This window comes from Hyla sarda, chromosome 3, assembly GCF_029499605.1.
Source record: "Hyla sarda isolate aHylSar1 chromosome 3, aHylSar1.hap1, whole genome shotgun sequence".
NCBI lineage: Eukaryota > Metazoa > Chordata > Amphibia > Anura > Hylidae > Hyla > Hyla sarda.
This window is the reverse complement of record NC_079191.1, coordinates 303,466,302-303,483,265: the sequence shown is the minus strand read 5'-3', so window position 1 is coordinate 303,483,265 and position 16,964 is coordinate 303,466,302. Positions and strand designations below refer to the sequence as shown.

At 42.7% G+C, this 16,964-nt stretch overlaps 1 protein-coding gene across 2 annotated transcripts in view; it reads left to right on the top strand.

Annotated features, from left to right (window-relative positions):
• Positions 1-16,964, top strand: part of CEBPZ (CCAAT enhancer binding protein zeta) — a 104,455-nt gene that overhangs the window by 76,209 nt on the left and 11,282 nt on the right. The window contains exons 13-16 of one of the 2 annotated variants that reach the window (XR_008891429.1): positions 1,016-1,206; positions 1,994-2,069; positions 10,407-10,468; positions 10,571-10,643. Coding sequence is in view for 1 of the 2 variants with exons in the window: in XM_056566969.1 (XP_056422944.1) it covers positions 1,016-1,206; positions 10,407-10,468; positions 10,571-10,652 (335 nt within the window). In the remaining variant the exon portion in view is untranslated. Of the gene's footprint in view, positions 1-1,015; positions 1,207-1,993; positions 2,070-10,406; positions 10,469-10,570; positions 10,653-16,964 lie in introns of those variants that run through there. The other variant, XM_056566969.1, reaches the window with a different exon arrangement.

The following is a 16,964-nucleotide window of genomic DNA, read 5'->3' as shown; positions in this document are numbered from 1 at the left end:
GACATTTACGCACGCTACGATACCAAATATGTTTATTAAAAAAAAGTACGCTTTTTGGGGGTAAAATGGGAAAAACTTATTTTTCACTTTTTTTTTACTTTTTATTTTTTCATTTATCAACTATTTTTTTTACACTTTTTATGTCCCCATAGGGGACTATCTATAGCAATCATTTGATTGCTAATACTGTTCAGTGCTATGCATAGGACATAGCACCGATCAGAATTTTCGGTGATCTTCTGCTCTGGTCTGCTCGATCTCAGACCAGAGCAGAAGACCCCGGGAGACGGCCAGAGCCAGGTGAGGGGACCTCCGGCCGCCATGCTGGATGATTGGATCGGTCTGTATTGATCACGGCATCTGAGGGGTTAGTGGCGGACAGCCGCGCGATCACCGATGTCGGCCATTACCGGCGGGTCCCCGGCTGCTGCTAGCACCGGAACCTGCCGTGTATGACACGGGCACTGTTCCGATGCTCGCGGTCATACACACAACATAAATGTACGTCCTGGTGCGCGAAGTCCTGCCAAACCAGGACGTACATTTACGTCCGAGGTCGTTAAGGGGTTAAAGGGGTCCTCCAGTGGAAAACTTTAAAAAATAAAATAAAATCAACTGGTGCCAAAAAAAAAAAATCTTAATCCTTCCAGTACTTATTAGCTGCTGAATACTACAGAGGAAATTCTTTTCTTTTTGGAACACAGTGGTCTCTGTTGACATCATGACCACAGTGCTCTCTGCTGACATATCTGTCCATTTTAGGAACTGTCCAGAGCAGCATGTGTTTGCTGACAACTCTGTTCATTTTAAGAACTGTCCAGAGTAGGAGAAAATCCCCATAGCAGAGAGCACTGTGGTCATGATGTCAGCTGTCATGATGAGAGCTCTGTACCAAAAAGAAAAGAATTTCCTCTGTTGTATTCAGCAGCTAATAATAAGTACTGGAACGATTAAGATGTTAGGGGCTTATTTATATATTTATCTTTTACTGTTTTTTTTTTTTGTTTTTTTTAAGAAATGTAAAACCCAAGGATAAATCTGCAAAAAATAAATCAGAAGTAGAGGATTCTGATTCTGATTGGGATGAAGACGCTGTTGACGATGATGAAGAAATTTCATTGGGTAGTATGTGTGAAGAAGACTTTGATGGTGATGAAACTGGAGGAGTTTTTATGGACACTTCAGAAACCTTTGATCCAGAAAAAGGTAACATTAGATACATGGTAACTTTTAAGTTGGTTGCAATTTATTAGGTAAAACCTTTCATGGCTATAATTTACTTTTAAACATAATGAACTATATAAAAGTGTTCCAGCCCTGTATGTTAATCAGCCAAAGCAGGGCAGGAAGGGGGGAGTGCTGCTGCAGCTCAGCACCACCAGTTTGGCTCTCCATCTGCACTTTACTAGCTTAAAGGGGTTCTCCGCCCCTAGACATCTTATCCCCTATCCAAAGGATATGGGATAAGATGTCTGACCACGGGGGTCCCGCTGCTGGGACACCTGCGATCTCTGTGCAGCACCTAGCGTTCTTTTAGAATTCTGGCAGAGGGTGGCAGGGGTTGTGATGTCACACCATACCCACTCAATGCAAGTCTATGGGAGGGGGCGTGGCAGCCGCCACACCCCTACCCATAGACTTGCATTGAGGGAATGTGGTGCGACGTCACCAGGGACGTGGCCGTGACGTCACGACCCCCCCTGTCGCCCGCTCCAAGCGTTTGGAACAAAATGTTCTGAACACTGGGGCAGCGGAGTACCCCTTTAACCGTCAACGAACAGCAAAATTAAAGGTATGGTTACTTTTATCCCCATAGCACCTATTTGCTGGTATTGTTCAGTTCTGTACATATTCAGTAAATTAAGTCTGGGGCTGTATGAAGCAAGCTCAAGGAGCTGAATAGGGCACCTATTGCTGTTTGATGTCTGTAATTGATTGTGATTACTGCAGAAAAAGAAAAAAGCCTTACACAAAATGTAATTACCTTGTCTAGGGCTCTGGGACAGATCATACTGCAAAGAACAAGCACTAACACTCCTCTGCAGACAGAAAATATAGGTGTTAAAAAGGTCGAGCATTTTTTACTAGTTTTGAGTATTTTTACTAGTTTGATTTATTTGAGTATATTCTTAAAAAAGTAAAAGCATCAAAAATTGGTATCTGTGTAAGCTAACTGACTCACAGAAGAAAGCCATTATGTCAGTCTTACCACACAGTGAAAATACCCCCTGCCCCCCCTCCCAATAGTTTTGGAATTGCATTTTTATTTCCTATTTCTTCTCTTTTGGTTTCATACTACACTTTATGGTAAACTTAATCGTTTCATTACAAAATTCATTTGATCCTGCAAGAAAATAAAGCCCTCGTAATGACCCCGTCAGTGAATTTAAGGAGGAGAAACATTTATTTGGCTGCATCCACAAAGGGGGATGCAGCCAAATAAATCAATTGATGGTGTTGGATATTCTTAGGAGAGTTCATCCATATCCAGTTGCTGGATGTCCAACTTGTTCGGCAGATTTAAGGGCTGCAACACTTGTGCAAAGAACTATGGCCTCCTCACTTTCTACCAGGCACAGCTTCTTAAATTTGCTAGTGTCTATATTGGGAAGGATGGCCCTAGACTTTGAGGCCTTGGGCAAAACCTGTACATGAGGCGTTCAATAACACTCATAATTAAAAAGATATGCAAGATGATGTTGCGTAGCGTGGGTTGGTAGCACCCAGAACAAGGCAAAACAATGTACGCCTTCGCATCCACATACTCTTGTATTAAATATTAGCTGAGTACCCAGCATTGCCCGGTTTTTCCTTCCTAATGCTTGTTGTGGAGGAAAATCAACAGAGGAAGCTTTTGACTTCATATCCCGTCCTCATATATTGTCATATCCCAACCCCATATCCCGTCCTCACACCCTGACCTCACACCCCGACCTCCCATCCCCACCTGTAATATGTATTGAATTGCATGGGACTTTAAACAAAAACCCTGACCCTCACAAATGGGGGTAGTTAAGGGTTAAATTAACTATCCTATATTTTAAGTGGACATATAAGTAACATGTGACCAAGTATTATCGATATATCTCCAGCCGTTTGGAATTTATGCAGTAACATATATTTCCCATAGACTTGTATGGGACTTTAAACAAAAAACCTGACCCTGGCCAATGGGGGTGAGTAAGGGTTAAATCACCTATCCTATGTTTGTTGTTGACATATAAGTAACATGTGTGCCAAGTTTCATGTTAATATATTTAGCCGTTTGAAAGTTTTTGTGGAACATACAAACATACACACATGTTGAGTTATATATATATATATATATATAGATATAGATATAGATATATAGAGAGAGAGATAGAGATTGACTGACTGACTGACTGACCGACCGACCGCCCGGTGTTTCCTTCCTAATCCTTGTTGAGGAGGAAAATAAACAAAGGAGGAAGCTTCTGACTTCATATCCCGTCCTCATATATTGTTGTCATATCCCGACCTCCTATCCCGTCCCGTAATATGTGTACCAGGTACTGAAATATCTCCAGCCGTTTAGAAGTTATGTGGGAACATACATTTCCTGTTGATTTGCATGGGACTTAAAACAAAAACTCCAACCCTCACAAATGGGGGTAGTTAAGAGTTAAATTAACTATTACTATATTTTAAGTGGACATATAAGTAACATGTGACCAAGTATTATCGAAATACCTCCAGCCGTTTGGAAGTTATGCTGTAACATATATTTCCCATTGACTTGTATGGGACTTTAAACATAAACCCCGCCCCTGGCAAATGGGGGTGAGATAAGGGTTAAATTACCTATCCTATGTTTGTTGTTGACATATAAGTAACGTGTGTACCAAGTTTCATGTTAATATCTTTAGCCTTTTGGACGTGATGCTGGAACATACACACACACACACACACACACACACATTGTTTTATATATATAGATAGATAGCAGTAATGTTATATCAGACGTCAAGACGTTTAACATTGCGGATGCGCTGCCGGCAGTAACAGAGCGAATGTAGAGCAAGCTCCCTACTGCCATCGGGTAGCTGTGGATAGAGGATAAGTGAATTCTGGCTGCAGTACTCTTTTAATCCTAGAGCTGGACCGGGATGACTGCTGATATTTATGTCAGAGACAGCTCCGACCATCCTAAAGGATGGCACCCCCTCCTATCCCCTGCCATTGGTCGATCAGGCTGACTACCAATGGCAGTTGGGGGCGGGGGGTTAGAATTCATTTCTCCCGCTCTGCCCACCGATCGAAGTCGGGGCAGAGCGGGGGGGATCATGGGCGGCGAGGGGGGAGCATGGCCCGGACCAGCGGAGGCATCCTGGACCAGCAGCGGCGGCATCGACACAGGAGGAGCGGCCAGAAAGTGCAGCGTGGAGAAGGCTGCAGTGAAGATCGCGGTAAGTGATCTTCTCTGTGGCCTTCTAAAAGCTGCAAAACTACAACTCCCAGCATGCCCACACAGCCAAAGGCTGTCTGGGCATGCTGGGAGTTGTAGTTTTGCAACATCTGAAGTGGCACAGTTTGGAGACCACTATACGGTGGTCTCCAAACTGTAGCCCTCCAGATGTTGCAAAAGTACAATTCCCAGCATGGCCAGATAGTCAGGGATGCTGGGCATGTAGTTCTGCAATGTCTGGCCGTTCATATGTTGCAGAACTACAATTCCCAGCATGACCAGGCAGTCAGGGATGTTGGGCGTGTAGTTCTGCAATATCTGGCCCTTCAGATGTTGCAGAATCACAACTCCTAGCATGCCCAGACTGTCCAGGCATGCTGGGAGTTGTAGTTCTGCAACATATGAAGGGCCAGATATTGCAGAACTACACGCCCAGCATCCCTGACTGCCTGGCCATGCTGGGAATTGTAGTTTTGCAACAGCTGTAGGCACACTGGTTGGGAAACACTGAGCTAGAGTCTGTTTCCTAACTCAATGATTCCAACCCGTGTGCCTCAAGCTGTTGCAAAACTACAACTCCCAGAATGCACTGACAGACCGTACATGCTGGGAGTTGTAGTGTTGCAACAGCTGGTGGCACACGGGTTGGCATCACTGAGCTAGAGTCGGTTTTCTAACTCTGTTCCCCACCAGTGTGCCTACAGCTGTTGTAAAACTACAACTCCCAGCATGTACGGTCTGTCAGTGCATTCTGGGAGTTGTAGTTTTGCCACAGCTGAAGGTTTGGGGCGGGGTACATTCACACGGGCGGGTTTACAGTGGGTTTCTTTCTACAAGTTTGAGCTGCAGCAAATTTTCCACCGCAGCTCAAACTCCCAGCGGAAAACTTACTGTGAGCCCCCGCCTGTGTGAATGTACCCTAAAAACACTACACTGAACTACACTAAACGAACAAATAATAAAAAGTAAAACACTACATATACACCCCCTTACACTTTACCCCCCCCCCCCCCCCCCCCCCCAATAAAAATGAAAAAATTCTCATACGACAGTGTTTCCTAAATGGAGCCTCCAGCTGTTGCAAAACCACAACTCCCAGTATTGCTGGACAGCCATAGACTGTCCTGGCAGGCTGGGAGTCTTGCAACAGCTGGAGGCACCATGTTTGGGAAACACTGATGTAGGGTTTTACTGTAGGTAACCGGGTCCGCCCCTATTGCAAATTCCTTATTTAGGCCTCAAATGCGCATGGCTCTCTCTCACTTCAGAGCCCTGTCGTATTTCAAGGCAACAGTTTAGGGCCACATATGGGGTATTTCCGTACTCAGGAGAAATTGTGTTGCAAATTTTGGGGGAATTTTTCTCCTTTTACCCCTTATGAACAGGTAAAGTTGGGGGCTACACCAGCATGTTAGTGTAAAAATACAAATATTTACACTAGCATGCTGGTGTTGCCCCATACTTTTCATTTTCACAAGAGGTGAAAGGAGAAAAAGACCCCCAAAATACCCCATATGTGGACATAAAATGCTCTGCGGACGAACTACATGGCTCAGGAGTGAGAGTGCACTATGTACATTTGAGGCCTAAATTGGTGATTTGCACAGGGTTGGCTGATCGTTACAGCGTTCTGACATGAACGCAAAAAAAAAAAACATTTTCGTTAAAGTTGGACATGAAAATAAAAAATTTTTCCCTGAAATGCTGGCGTTACCCCAAATTTTTCATTTTCACAAGGGGTAATAGGAAAAAAGCACCCCTTAAGGACCAAGCCCATTTTCACCTTAAGGACCAGAGCGTTTTTTTGCACATCTGACCACTGTCACTTTAAGCATTAATAACTCTGGGATGCTTTTACTTTTTATTTTTTATTCTGATTCCAAGATTTTTTTCGTGACATATTCTACTTTGTTAGTGGTAAATTTTTGTCTATACTTGCATCATTTCTTGGTTAAAAAAAAATCTAAAATTATATGAAAAAATTGAAAATTTGGCATGTTTCTAACTTTAAGAAGCTCTCTGCTTGTAAGGAAAATAGACATTCCAAATAAATTATATATTGATTCACAAATACAATATGTCTACTTTATGTTTGCATCATAAAGTTGACAGGTTTTTACTTTTGGAAGACATCAGAGGGCTTCAAAGTTCAGCAGCAATTTTCAAAATGTTCATGAAATTTTCAAAATCGGAATTCTTCAGGGACCAGTTCAAGTGGATTTGAAGGGCCTTGATCTTGGAAATACCCCATAAATGACCCCATTATAGAAACTGCGCAGAAAGATTGTTAACCCTTTGTGTTTCACAGGAATAGCAGCAAAGTGAAGGAGAAAATTCAAAATCTTCATTATTTACACTCTTGTGTTCTTGTAGACCCAGTTTTTGAATTTTTACTATGGGTATTAGGAGAAAAAGCCCCCCCCCCCCCAAATTTGTAACCCATTTTCTCTCGAGTAAGGAAATACCCCAAATGTGTATGTGAAGTTTTTGGCAGGCGCAGTAGAGGGCTCAGTAGGGAAGGAGCGACAATGGGATTTTGTAGAGTGAATTTTGCTGAAATTGTTTTTGGGGGGCATGTCGCATTTAGGAAGCTCCTATTGTGCCAGAACAGCAAACAAAAACCCACATGGCTTACTATTTTGGAAACTTCATCCCTCAAGGCACGTAACAAGGGGTTCAGTGAGCCTTAACACCCCACAGGTGTTTGACGACTTTTCGTTAAAATCGGATGTGTAAATGAAAAATAAATTTTTTCCACTGAAGTGCAGTTTTTTCCCCAAATTTACCATTTTTACAAAGAGTAATGGGAGAAAATGCCCTCCAAAATGTGTAACCGCATCTCTTCTGAGGATGGAAATACCCCATGTTTGGGCATAAAATACTCTGCTGGTGAACTACAATGCTCAGAAGAAAAGGAATCACATTTGGCTTTTGGAAAGCAAATTTTGCTGAAATGGTTTTTGGGGGACATGTCACATTTAGGAAGCCCCTATGGTGCCAGAACAGCAAAAAAACAAAAACAAAAAAAACGCATGGCATACTATTTTGGAAATTAAACCCCTCAAGGAACGTAAGAAGAGGTAAAATGAGCCTTAACACCCCATAGGTGTTTGACAACTTTTCATTAAAGTTGGATGTGTAAATGAGAAAAAAAAGTTTCACTATAATTCTGTTCCCCAAATTTTACATTTTTACAAGGGGTAATAGGAGAAAATGCCCCCCAAAATTTGTAACCCCATTTCTTCTGAGTATGGAAGTACCCCATGTGTGGACGTCAAGTACTCTGCTGGCACACTACAATGCTCAGAAGAAGAGGAGCGCCATTGAGCATTTGGAGAGAGAATTTGTTTGGAATGGAAGTCAGGCCATGAGCATTTACAAAGACATCCCTCCCGTGGTGCCAGAACTGTTGACCCCCCTCCAAAATGGGGTCACGTGGGGGGGGGGGTCCATTGTTCTGGCACTATGGGGGCTTTGTAAACAAACGTGGCCTTCAATTCTGGACAAATTTTCTCTCCAAAAGCCCAGTGGCGCTGCTTCTCTTCTGAGCATTGTAGTGCACCCGCAGAGCACTTTACATCCACATATGGGGTATGTTCTTACTCAGAAGAAATGGGGTTACACATTTTGGGGGGGCTTTTTTCCTATTTTCCCTTGTGAAAATGAAAAATTTAGGGTAACGCCAGCATTTTTGTGAGCAATTGTTGTTTTTTCATTTTCCCATCCGACTTTAACGAAAATTCGTCAAACACCTGTGAGGTGTCAAGGCTCACTATACCCCGTGCTACGTTCCGTGAGGGGTGTTTCCGAAATAGGGTCACACGTGGGTATTTATTTCTTTGCGTTTGTCAGAACCGCTGTAAAATCAGCCACCCCTGTGCAAATCACCAATTTAGCCCTCAAATGTACATAGTGCCCTCTCACTCCTGAGCCTTGTTGTGCGTCCACAGAGCATTTTACACCCACATATGTGGTATTTCCGTACTCAGGAGAAATTGTGTTACAAATTTTTGGGGTCTTTTTTTCCTTTTACCTCTGAGAAAATAAAAAATTTGGGGCAACACCAGCATGTTAGTGTAAACATTTTTATTTTTTTTACACTAACAGGCTGGTGTAGACCCCAATTTTTCCTTTTCATAAGGGGTAAAAGGAGAAAAAGACCCCCAAAATTTGTAGTGCAATTGCTCACTAGTATGGAAATACCCCATATGTGGCCCTAAACTGTTTCCTTGAAATACTACAGGGCTCCGAATTGAGAGAGCGCCATGCGCACTTCAGGACTAAATTAGGGATTGCATAGGGGTGGACATTGGGAATCACAGGCGTAGAATACCCCTAACAGGGTGCCTCCATCTGTTGCTAAACTTACAGCATGCCTGGACCGTCAGTGGCTGTCCGTAAATGCTGGGAGTTGTTGTTTTGCAACAGCTGGAGGCTCCATTTTGGAAACACTGCCGTACGATACGTTTTCATTTTTATTGGGGGAGGGGGGGACAGTCTAAGGGGGGTGTATATCTAGTTTTTCACCCTTTATGATGTGGTAGTGTAGTGTTTTTAGGGTACATTCACCCTGGCGGGGTTTACGGTGAGTTTCCCGCTAGGAGTTTGCGCTACGGCGGAGAATTTGCTGCAGCTCAAACTTGAAGCAGGAAACTCATTGTAAACCCGCCCGTGTTAATGTACCCAGAACATTCACATTGGGGGGGGGGGGGGGGCAAGCTGTTGCAAGAATACAACTCCCAGCATGCACTGACAGATCGTGCATGCTGGGAGTTGTACTTTTGCAACAGCTGGAGGCACACTAGTTAGAAAACCTTCAGTTAGGTTCTGTTACCTAACTCAGTATTTTACAAACAGTGTGCCTGCAGCTGTTGCAAAACTAAAACTCCCAGAATGTACTTAACGCCGAAGGGCATGCTGGTAGATGTAGTTATGCAACAGCTGGATGTACGCAAATACAACTTCCAGCATGCCGAGACAGCTGTTTGCTGTTTGGGCATGCTGGGAGTTGTAGTTTTGCAAGATCTGACGGGCCACAGTTTAGAGAGCATTGCACAGTGATCTCCAAACTGTAGCCCTCCAGCTGTTGCAAAACTGCAAATCCCAGCATGCCCAAACAGCTGTCTGGGCATGCTGGGAGTTGTAGTTTTGCAACATCTGGAGGGCTACAGTTTAGAGACCACTGTATAGTGGTCTCAAAACTAGCCCTCCAGATATTGCCAGGCAACTACTCACTGCCTTCTGTAGGATCGCCGCCCTCCATTGATCGCCGATGGTAAGTGGGCCTCCGGCGTCGGTCACCGTTGGTTCTGCCCAGACTGCTGTGGGTTGGCAGAACGAAGGAATTGACCTTTAACCCCCCGATCTGCTATTGGTTGGTCGCTGCCACCTCACTCCTATCCCTTCAGGGGGATCTTGGGTGTCTTGGATAACCCTGATTCCCCCTTATTTTCCGGGTCACCAGAGACTTGTATGACCCGGAATTGCCAATGTGAATTCACTGACTATTTGCGGCAATCGCCGACATGGGGGGGGGATATCAGCAACCATCCCGGTCCTTGCCCGGTGCGCGGCGTGGACAGAAATTCCCACAGGCGTACAAGTACGCCCTTGGTCCTTAAGTACCAGGGAGCATAGGCATACCTGTACACTTGTGGTCTCTAAGTGGTTAAACAACCCTCTCCCTATATGTGCCTAGACCTGTGTTCTTAATAGGTGCTAAGAAATCAGCTCCAGGTGAGCTCAACATGAGCTCAACAGTATTTTTCAGCCTACTAGTGGAATACACTTATTGTAAGACTGTCCTGCTTGCTGAACACCACATAGTGATCGGAGTCCACACCTAGTGGAGAGTGCAGAGGTTAGCACTGAACGATAGTGCTGGTCTTATTACCTTCCTTGTCTATACATGTGTCTGGACAATAAATATGATAATGTTTACGCTCATTCATATAGCTTTTTTTAATTTTTTATTACACAGAAGTAAAAAGGGGAAAGAAGAGACGTTTAAAAGCTGATGACATGTTGGCTGCTGCGGAGGAGGTAAAGCATCTTGCAAATTCCCATTGAAGCACAATTATATGTAATTCTTGTCTCTGAAATGTTGTGTTTTCAATTTTAAAGTTAAGTGTGTTTTTATTTTAGTTTGGCGATATGCTGGATGACAACAGTGGTTCTAAATTTGACAACATTGGAATAAATGCTGTGTCAAATAAGGAAAATGCAAGTAAGTAATATGATATGTAAATGCACATGCAAAAAAGAACACACACAAGAAGTGTAAAATCTAAATGGTTCACTCACCTTTGAAAGTTGTGCATATGACACTATGTTTTAAACCAGATCTGAGAGCTGCTTCAACAACCCAAAATTAAACCTAATAGGGGAGATTTATCAAAACCTGTGCAGAGGCAAAGTTGCCCATAGCAACCAATCAGCTTACTTGTTACATTCTTAACAAGGCCTGTGAAAAATGAGAGAAACGATCTGATTGGTTGCTATGGGCAACTTTTCCTCTGGTCTTGATAAATCTCCCCCATTGTCCTTGTGGTTCAGACTATTATCCCCACAGTCACAATACCATACAAAAAAAACTTCACTCGAAGAAAACCCCAAAACAGTACATTTTACACCAACATACATAAACATCAAGACATTGAGCTTATTTGAATCAGTCAATTTTATTAACATATGTGCAAACTTATACAAAGCATGATAAAAACAGATTAAAATGACATGAATTCCAAGTGTCAGTGCATTATAGATATCCAAAGGAAAGTGTATTTAGTAACAAAAGAAGGTAATACCCAGTGGTGGTAATGGCATCCAGAGCCTCCACACCCTATGTTTTGCACAATCAAGGCTTCTTCCGATGTCTGGTGTGGGAACCCTGGATGCCGTTACCACCACCAAAACCTTCTTTTGTTACTACATGCACTTTCCTTTGGCAAAATATAATGCACTGGCACTTTATCATATGATTGTAGGTTGTGTTTTACTTTTATTATTAGCTGGGTTTTCTATTCCTATTCATGTATGCACCTTACCATTAAAGGACATCTGTAGCGTTACAAACACTTATCTCCTATCCTCAAGATAGGGGATAAGTGTTTGATCACGGGGGGTCCGAATGCTGGGTCCGCGGCTCTCCCATGCAGGGGGCGTGCCAGCCGCAGCATGACGTTGCGGCCGGCACGCCTCCTCCATACATCCCACATAGAACTGTATGGGGACGGGGAGACGGGGCGTCACCGTCGACCTCTAGGTCGACGCTATGCGCCTTAGCGCCGACGCTTATGGCGGCTCCCCATTAGGGAGATCAGGGGGGGTCCCAGCGGTCGGACCCCCCGCGATCAAACACTTATCCCCTATCTTGTGGATAGGGGATAAGTATAATGCCGCCTGCAGTTGTCCTTTAATGTTTGGCCGATGATAAGTGTTGGATCTTATACTTTTTTTGCTTTGTGGCCTCTGAGTAGTTTTCTTGGATTTAAATCATTAGATTTTAATCTATTTTTATGTTTTAACTAAATTTGCATATATGTTAATAAAATTTACTTTGATTCAAATATGCTCAATTTCTTGGCGTTTATGTTCATATAAAAAGCTTGTAAACATAATAAAAATAAACATTTTTGGTATTGGCACGTGCGTAATTGTCCAAACTATTAAAATATATCATTAAATATCCTGTGCAGTCAGTGGCATTAACGTAAAAAAAAATTAAACCACAGAATTGCATTTTTTATAACCTCATATCCCAGAAAAAAATGAAACTTCATTTTATTAAATTACTAAAATCTAAACAACTATCTTTAAAAAGTACATAAAGAAATACAGGTGGAATTAGAAAAATTAGAATATCATGCAAAAGTTAATTTATTTCAGTAATGCAACTCTTCTGCGGAAGGAAGCATTAAGTGCTCCAAAATCTCCTGGGAAATGAATGCGTTGATCCTGGACTTAAAGGGGTACTCCGCCCCTAGACATCTTATCCCCTGTTCAAAGGATAGGGGATAAGATGTCTGATCGCGGGGGTCCCGCCGCTGGGAACCCCAGCGATTATGGCTGCGGCACCCCAGACATTCCGGTGCATGGAGCGAACTTGGACTGGTGATGCAGGGCAGAGGCTTGTGACATCACGGCCATGCCCCGCCTGTAATGTCATGACCATGCCCCCCTCAATGCAAGTCTATGGGAGGGCGTGGTCGTGACATCACGAGCCTCTGGTGCTGCACCCGACGCTCTAAACGAACGCCAGGTGCAGCAGGGAGATTCTGGGGGTCCCCAGCTTAGATATCTTATCCCCTATCCTTTGGATAGGGGATAAGATGTCTAGGGGTGGAGTACCCTTTTAATGAAGCACAGTGGACCAACACCAGCAGATGACATGGCTCACCAAATTATATAATATATTGTGGACTTGGGGTATTCATGAGCTGTAAGCCATAATCATCACAATTATGACAAATCATGGCTTGAACTATCTTTAACTCTGCTTTGCATGTAATGAGTCTCTCATATTAGTTTCACGTTTTAAGTTGTATTACTGAAAGAAATGAACTTTTGCACGATATTCAAATTTTTTTTAAATTTCCCCCTGTATAATCTAAAAATCACTAACCACTTGCTAGCAGCTAGATGCAAAAATAGGTAATATAACAGAATACCTCTAATTGCATTAATACTACCTACTATATGAATAACACACACAATACCACTATGATGGGTCATTAGTTAGTAGCTTTACTCATTTAGTCATATAACTGAACAAACACGGATATGATCATAATGAGTGTTTAAATTCTAATTAAAGGTATTTTAAATGATTGCTAAACATCTCCAGTTCAGTTAGGTTTGATGGTTGCCGAGCATGGGGAGTCTGTTTCAAATCACACCACAAATTTTCAGGTCTTGGGACTGGGATGGCCATTCCAGAACATTGGGGGAGATTTAGCAAAACCTTTTCAGAGGAAAAGTTGCTTAGCAGCCATTCAGATTGCTCCTTTCAGAAATGAAAGAAGCAATCTAGTTACTATAGGCAACTCAGCAACTTTTCCTCTTGACAGGTTTTGATAAATCTCCCTCATTGCACTTATTCCTCTGCATAAATTAGATTAGAGTAGATTTTAGTATCTTGGGTCGTTGTCTTGTTAAAATATCCAGCCCCAGTATAATTTCACTTTAACCCCTTAAGGACGGACCCATTTTTTACCTCAATGACCAGGCTTTTTTTTTTTTTTTTGACATGTATCTCTTTAAATGGTAATAAATTTAGAATGCTTTTTCTGAGCAGAGAGATTCTGAGATTGTTTTTCGTGACATATTATACTTTATATAAGTGGTGCATTTTTGTTGCAGCATTTTTTGTGAAAAACCTCAAAATATTGTGAAAAACTGGAAATTTTCTGGCTTTTTTTTTATGGTGTACACTGTGCGGTAAAAATGTTATATTTATTCTGTGGGTCAGTATGATTATGGCGATACTCATTTTATATAGCTTTCTTTGTTCTTTTTCCTTTTCTGAGCAAAATTCTCTTTCTGCCATTCATTTTCCAACTGCCGTAACTTTATTTTTCATCCTACGCCATTGAGTAAGGGCTTATTTTTTGCGGGATGAGCTCTACTTTTTATTGGTATCATTTTTGTGCTACGTGCTTACATTTTTGATCTTTTTTATTCTATTTGTACCAAAATTGGCGAATTTTGTGCTTTTTTTGATTTTTTTACGGCGTTCACCGTGCGGGATAATTTACATGATAGTTTTATAGTACACATCATTACGGACGTGGCAATACCTATTATGTATATGATTTGTGTTTTTGATCTTTTTTGGGGCTTTTATTGGGAAAGGGGTATTTTTTTTTTTGTTTGTTTTTACACTTCACACATTTGTACTGCAGCACAGTATGACCTGATGAGCTGCACACACTACAGCCTGTGCAATCACGATCTGACCTCCTGCTGCCATAGCAACCAACGGCAACCTGCGATCGTATCGTATCGCGGCGGCGCCGTTGGGGAACAGGGGGAGAGCATTCCCCCTGTCAACATCATAGATGCCGTGATCAGGATTGATTACGGCATCTAGGGGGTTAATGCTGCCGGGACAGTCACGATCGCAGCTGCGGCGGGACTCCGGCTGTGATTAACAGCCGGGTCCCGTCGCCAATCTACTGCACTGCCCGCGTCAGTGCCGGAGATTGCTAGGACGTATGCATACGTCCAAATGCGCGAACATGTCGGATGATTGGACAGATGCATACGTCCTATAGCGGGAAGGGGTTAACACTGATTACTCTACATTATTCTTAAGTATCTGCTGATATTGAGTTGAATCCTTGCGGCCCTCAAACTTATCAAGACTTCCAGTACGAGCACTGACCACACAGCCCCACAGCATGATGGAACCTCCACCAAATGTTACTGTGGGTAGCAAGTGTTTGTCTTGGAACGCTGTGTTCTTATGATGCCATACATGACGCCCCATACAAAATAACAGCAAACGAAGCTTCCTTGGCGTGTGTGCAGAAAAGTCTTCTTCCGCAATACAGCTTCTCAAAGCTTGTGCAAAGTGTGCTGAAAGTTTCTTCTAAGTATGGAAATACCCCATATGTGGATGTAAAGTGCTCTGCAGGCGCACTACAGGACTCAGAAGAGAAGGAGCACTATTGGGCTTTTGCAGAGAGAATTGGGCTGGAATTGAAGGCCATGCGCGTTTACAAAGCCCCATGCTGCCAGAACAGTGGACCCCCATCACCCACATTTGACCCCCATTTTGCAAACTACACCCCTCACGTAATGTAATAAGGGGTGTAGTGAGCATTTACACCCCACAGGTGTCTGACAGATTTTTGAACAGTTGTCTGTGAAAATGATTTTTTTTTTTCATTTGCACAGCCCACTGTTCCAAAGATCTGTCCTTGTCAAACGCCAGTGGGGTGTAAATGCTCACTGCACCCCTTATTACATTCCGTGAGTGGTGTAGTTTCCAAAAGGGGTCACTTGTAGGGGGTCCTCTATTCTAGCAGCATGGGGGCTTTGTAATTGCACATGGCTCTTGACTTCTATTCCAACCAAATTCTCTTTCCAAAAGCCCAATGGCGCTCCTTCTCTTCAAAGCCCTGTAGTGTGCCTGCAGAACACTTTACATCCACATATGGGGTATTTACATACAAAAAAAAATTGGGGGGCTTTTTCTCCTATTACTAACTCAAGACCAACCAAAATAGCTAAAATTTAACAACTTTTATTAAATCCAGTTAAAACCTATATTTACTATAAAATGGATACAGAGTCATCGGTCTACAATACATAAAGACTCAAAACAGGGTAGATTCCCTCCAGGGTCGATCCCCTATTTAACACCCTTGTCAAACCCGACGCGTTTCCCCGTGGGTTAGATATGTCCACGGTTCATCAGGGGTTATACTTAAACCCCGGACACACGGTGGAGAAATATAACTTATTCTATTCAATGTGTAACAGGCAGGATGAACACACAGAACACACAGCAAGCAGGGTTAATTAATATACGATATAGTTTCTGTGGGATTCCTCTTCATATATAGTCTCCAATAATGTCTTTGATAACCAATAGGACCAAGGTCCTTGACATGACCTCCAGGTTTAGTTCCACTTCCTGAATATCAAAGTACATCAAAGAGCGCCTATATGATATGAAATAGGCTAATAAATACAATTATTTTCTTCCTCAGCAATGGCCCCTATTAACTCCGTGTGTGTACACTGATGATAACCAAGGTACTGTTATAGCTCCCACAGAATCCACACTTTAAAGATAGGTTTCCTCCATGTGAGGGACTATGTAGCCAATAATAATTCTCACACTTCCTATCCTTCACTGCAGAGAGGCTCAATATATCCCTGACTGCCACAAATCCACACAGGTCAAAATCCCCTGCTTGCTTAAGGTCTACCCTGTCTCCACTATGATCCGGGTACAGATAATGACCATACCAGACTCCGATCCAGGCTGGCGGGCTTTTTCTCCTATTACCCCTTGTAAAAATGAAACTTTGGGGTAACACCAGCATTTTAGTGAAAAAAATCTAATTTTTCACGTCTAACTTTTTTTTAATTTTTTTATTCGTTTTATTGAAAAGTTAACAATATCGGCCACATGGCCTACAAACAGTAAACATGGTCATCAACAATAGTTGTGAAGGCACTCATTGGTAGACATAGAGCATATCATGGGAGCGACAGGGTCAGACGTAAAAGACCGCAGAAGCCAGCTCAACGAGAAGCAGAGACCAAGAGATAACAAATAAACAGAACATCCGGCTACCATCGATCATCGAACTTGGGTTGCCAGCAGAACAACAAATTATCCGAACACCGCCAGGTAGTACAAGAGACGTAGACAAACAAACATAGAGGACAAACGTCGGACAGGCGCTGACACAATGGGGAAGGAAAACAAAAATAAATATGAAAATAAGCTAATTGAGAACGCAATCAGTGAGCACAGGGAGTAGTCATGGAATATGTGCATGGAGTATGGGTCAAGGAGCAC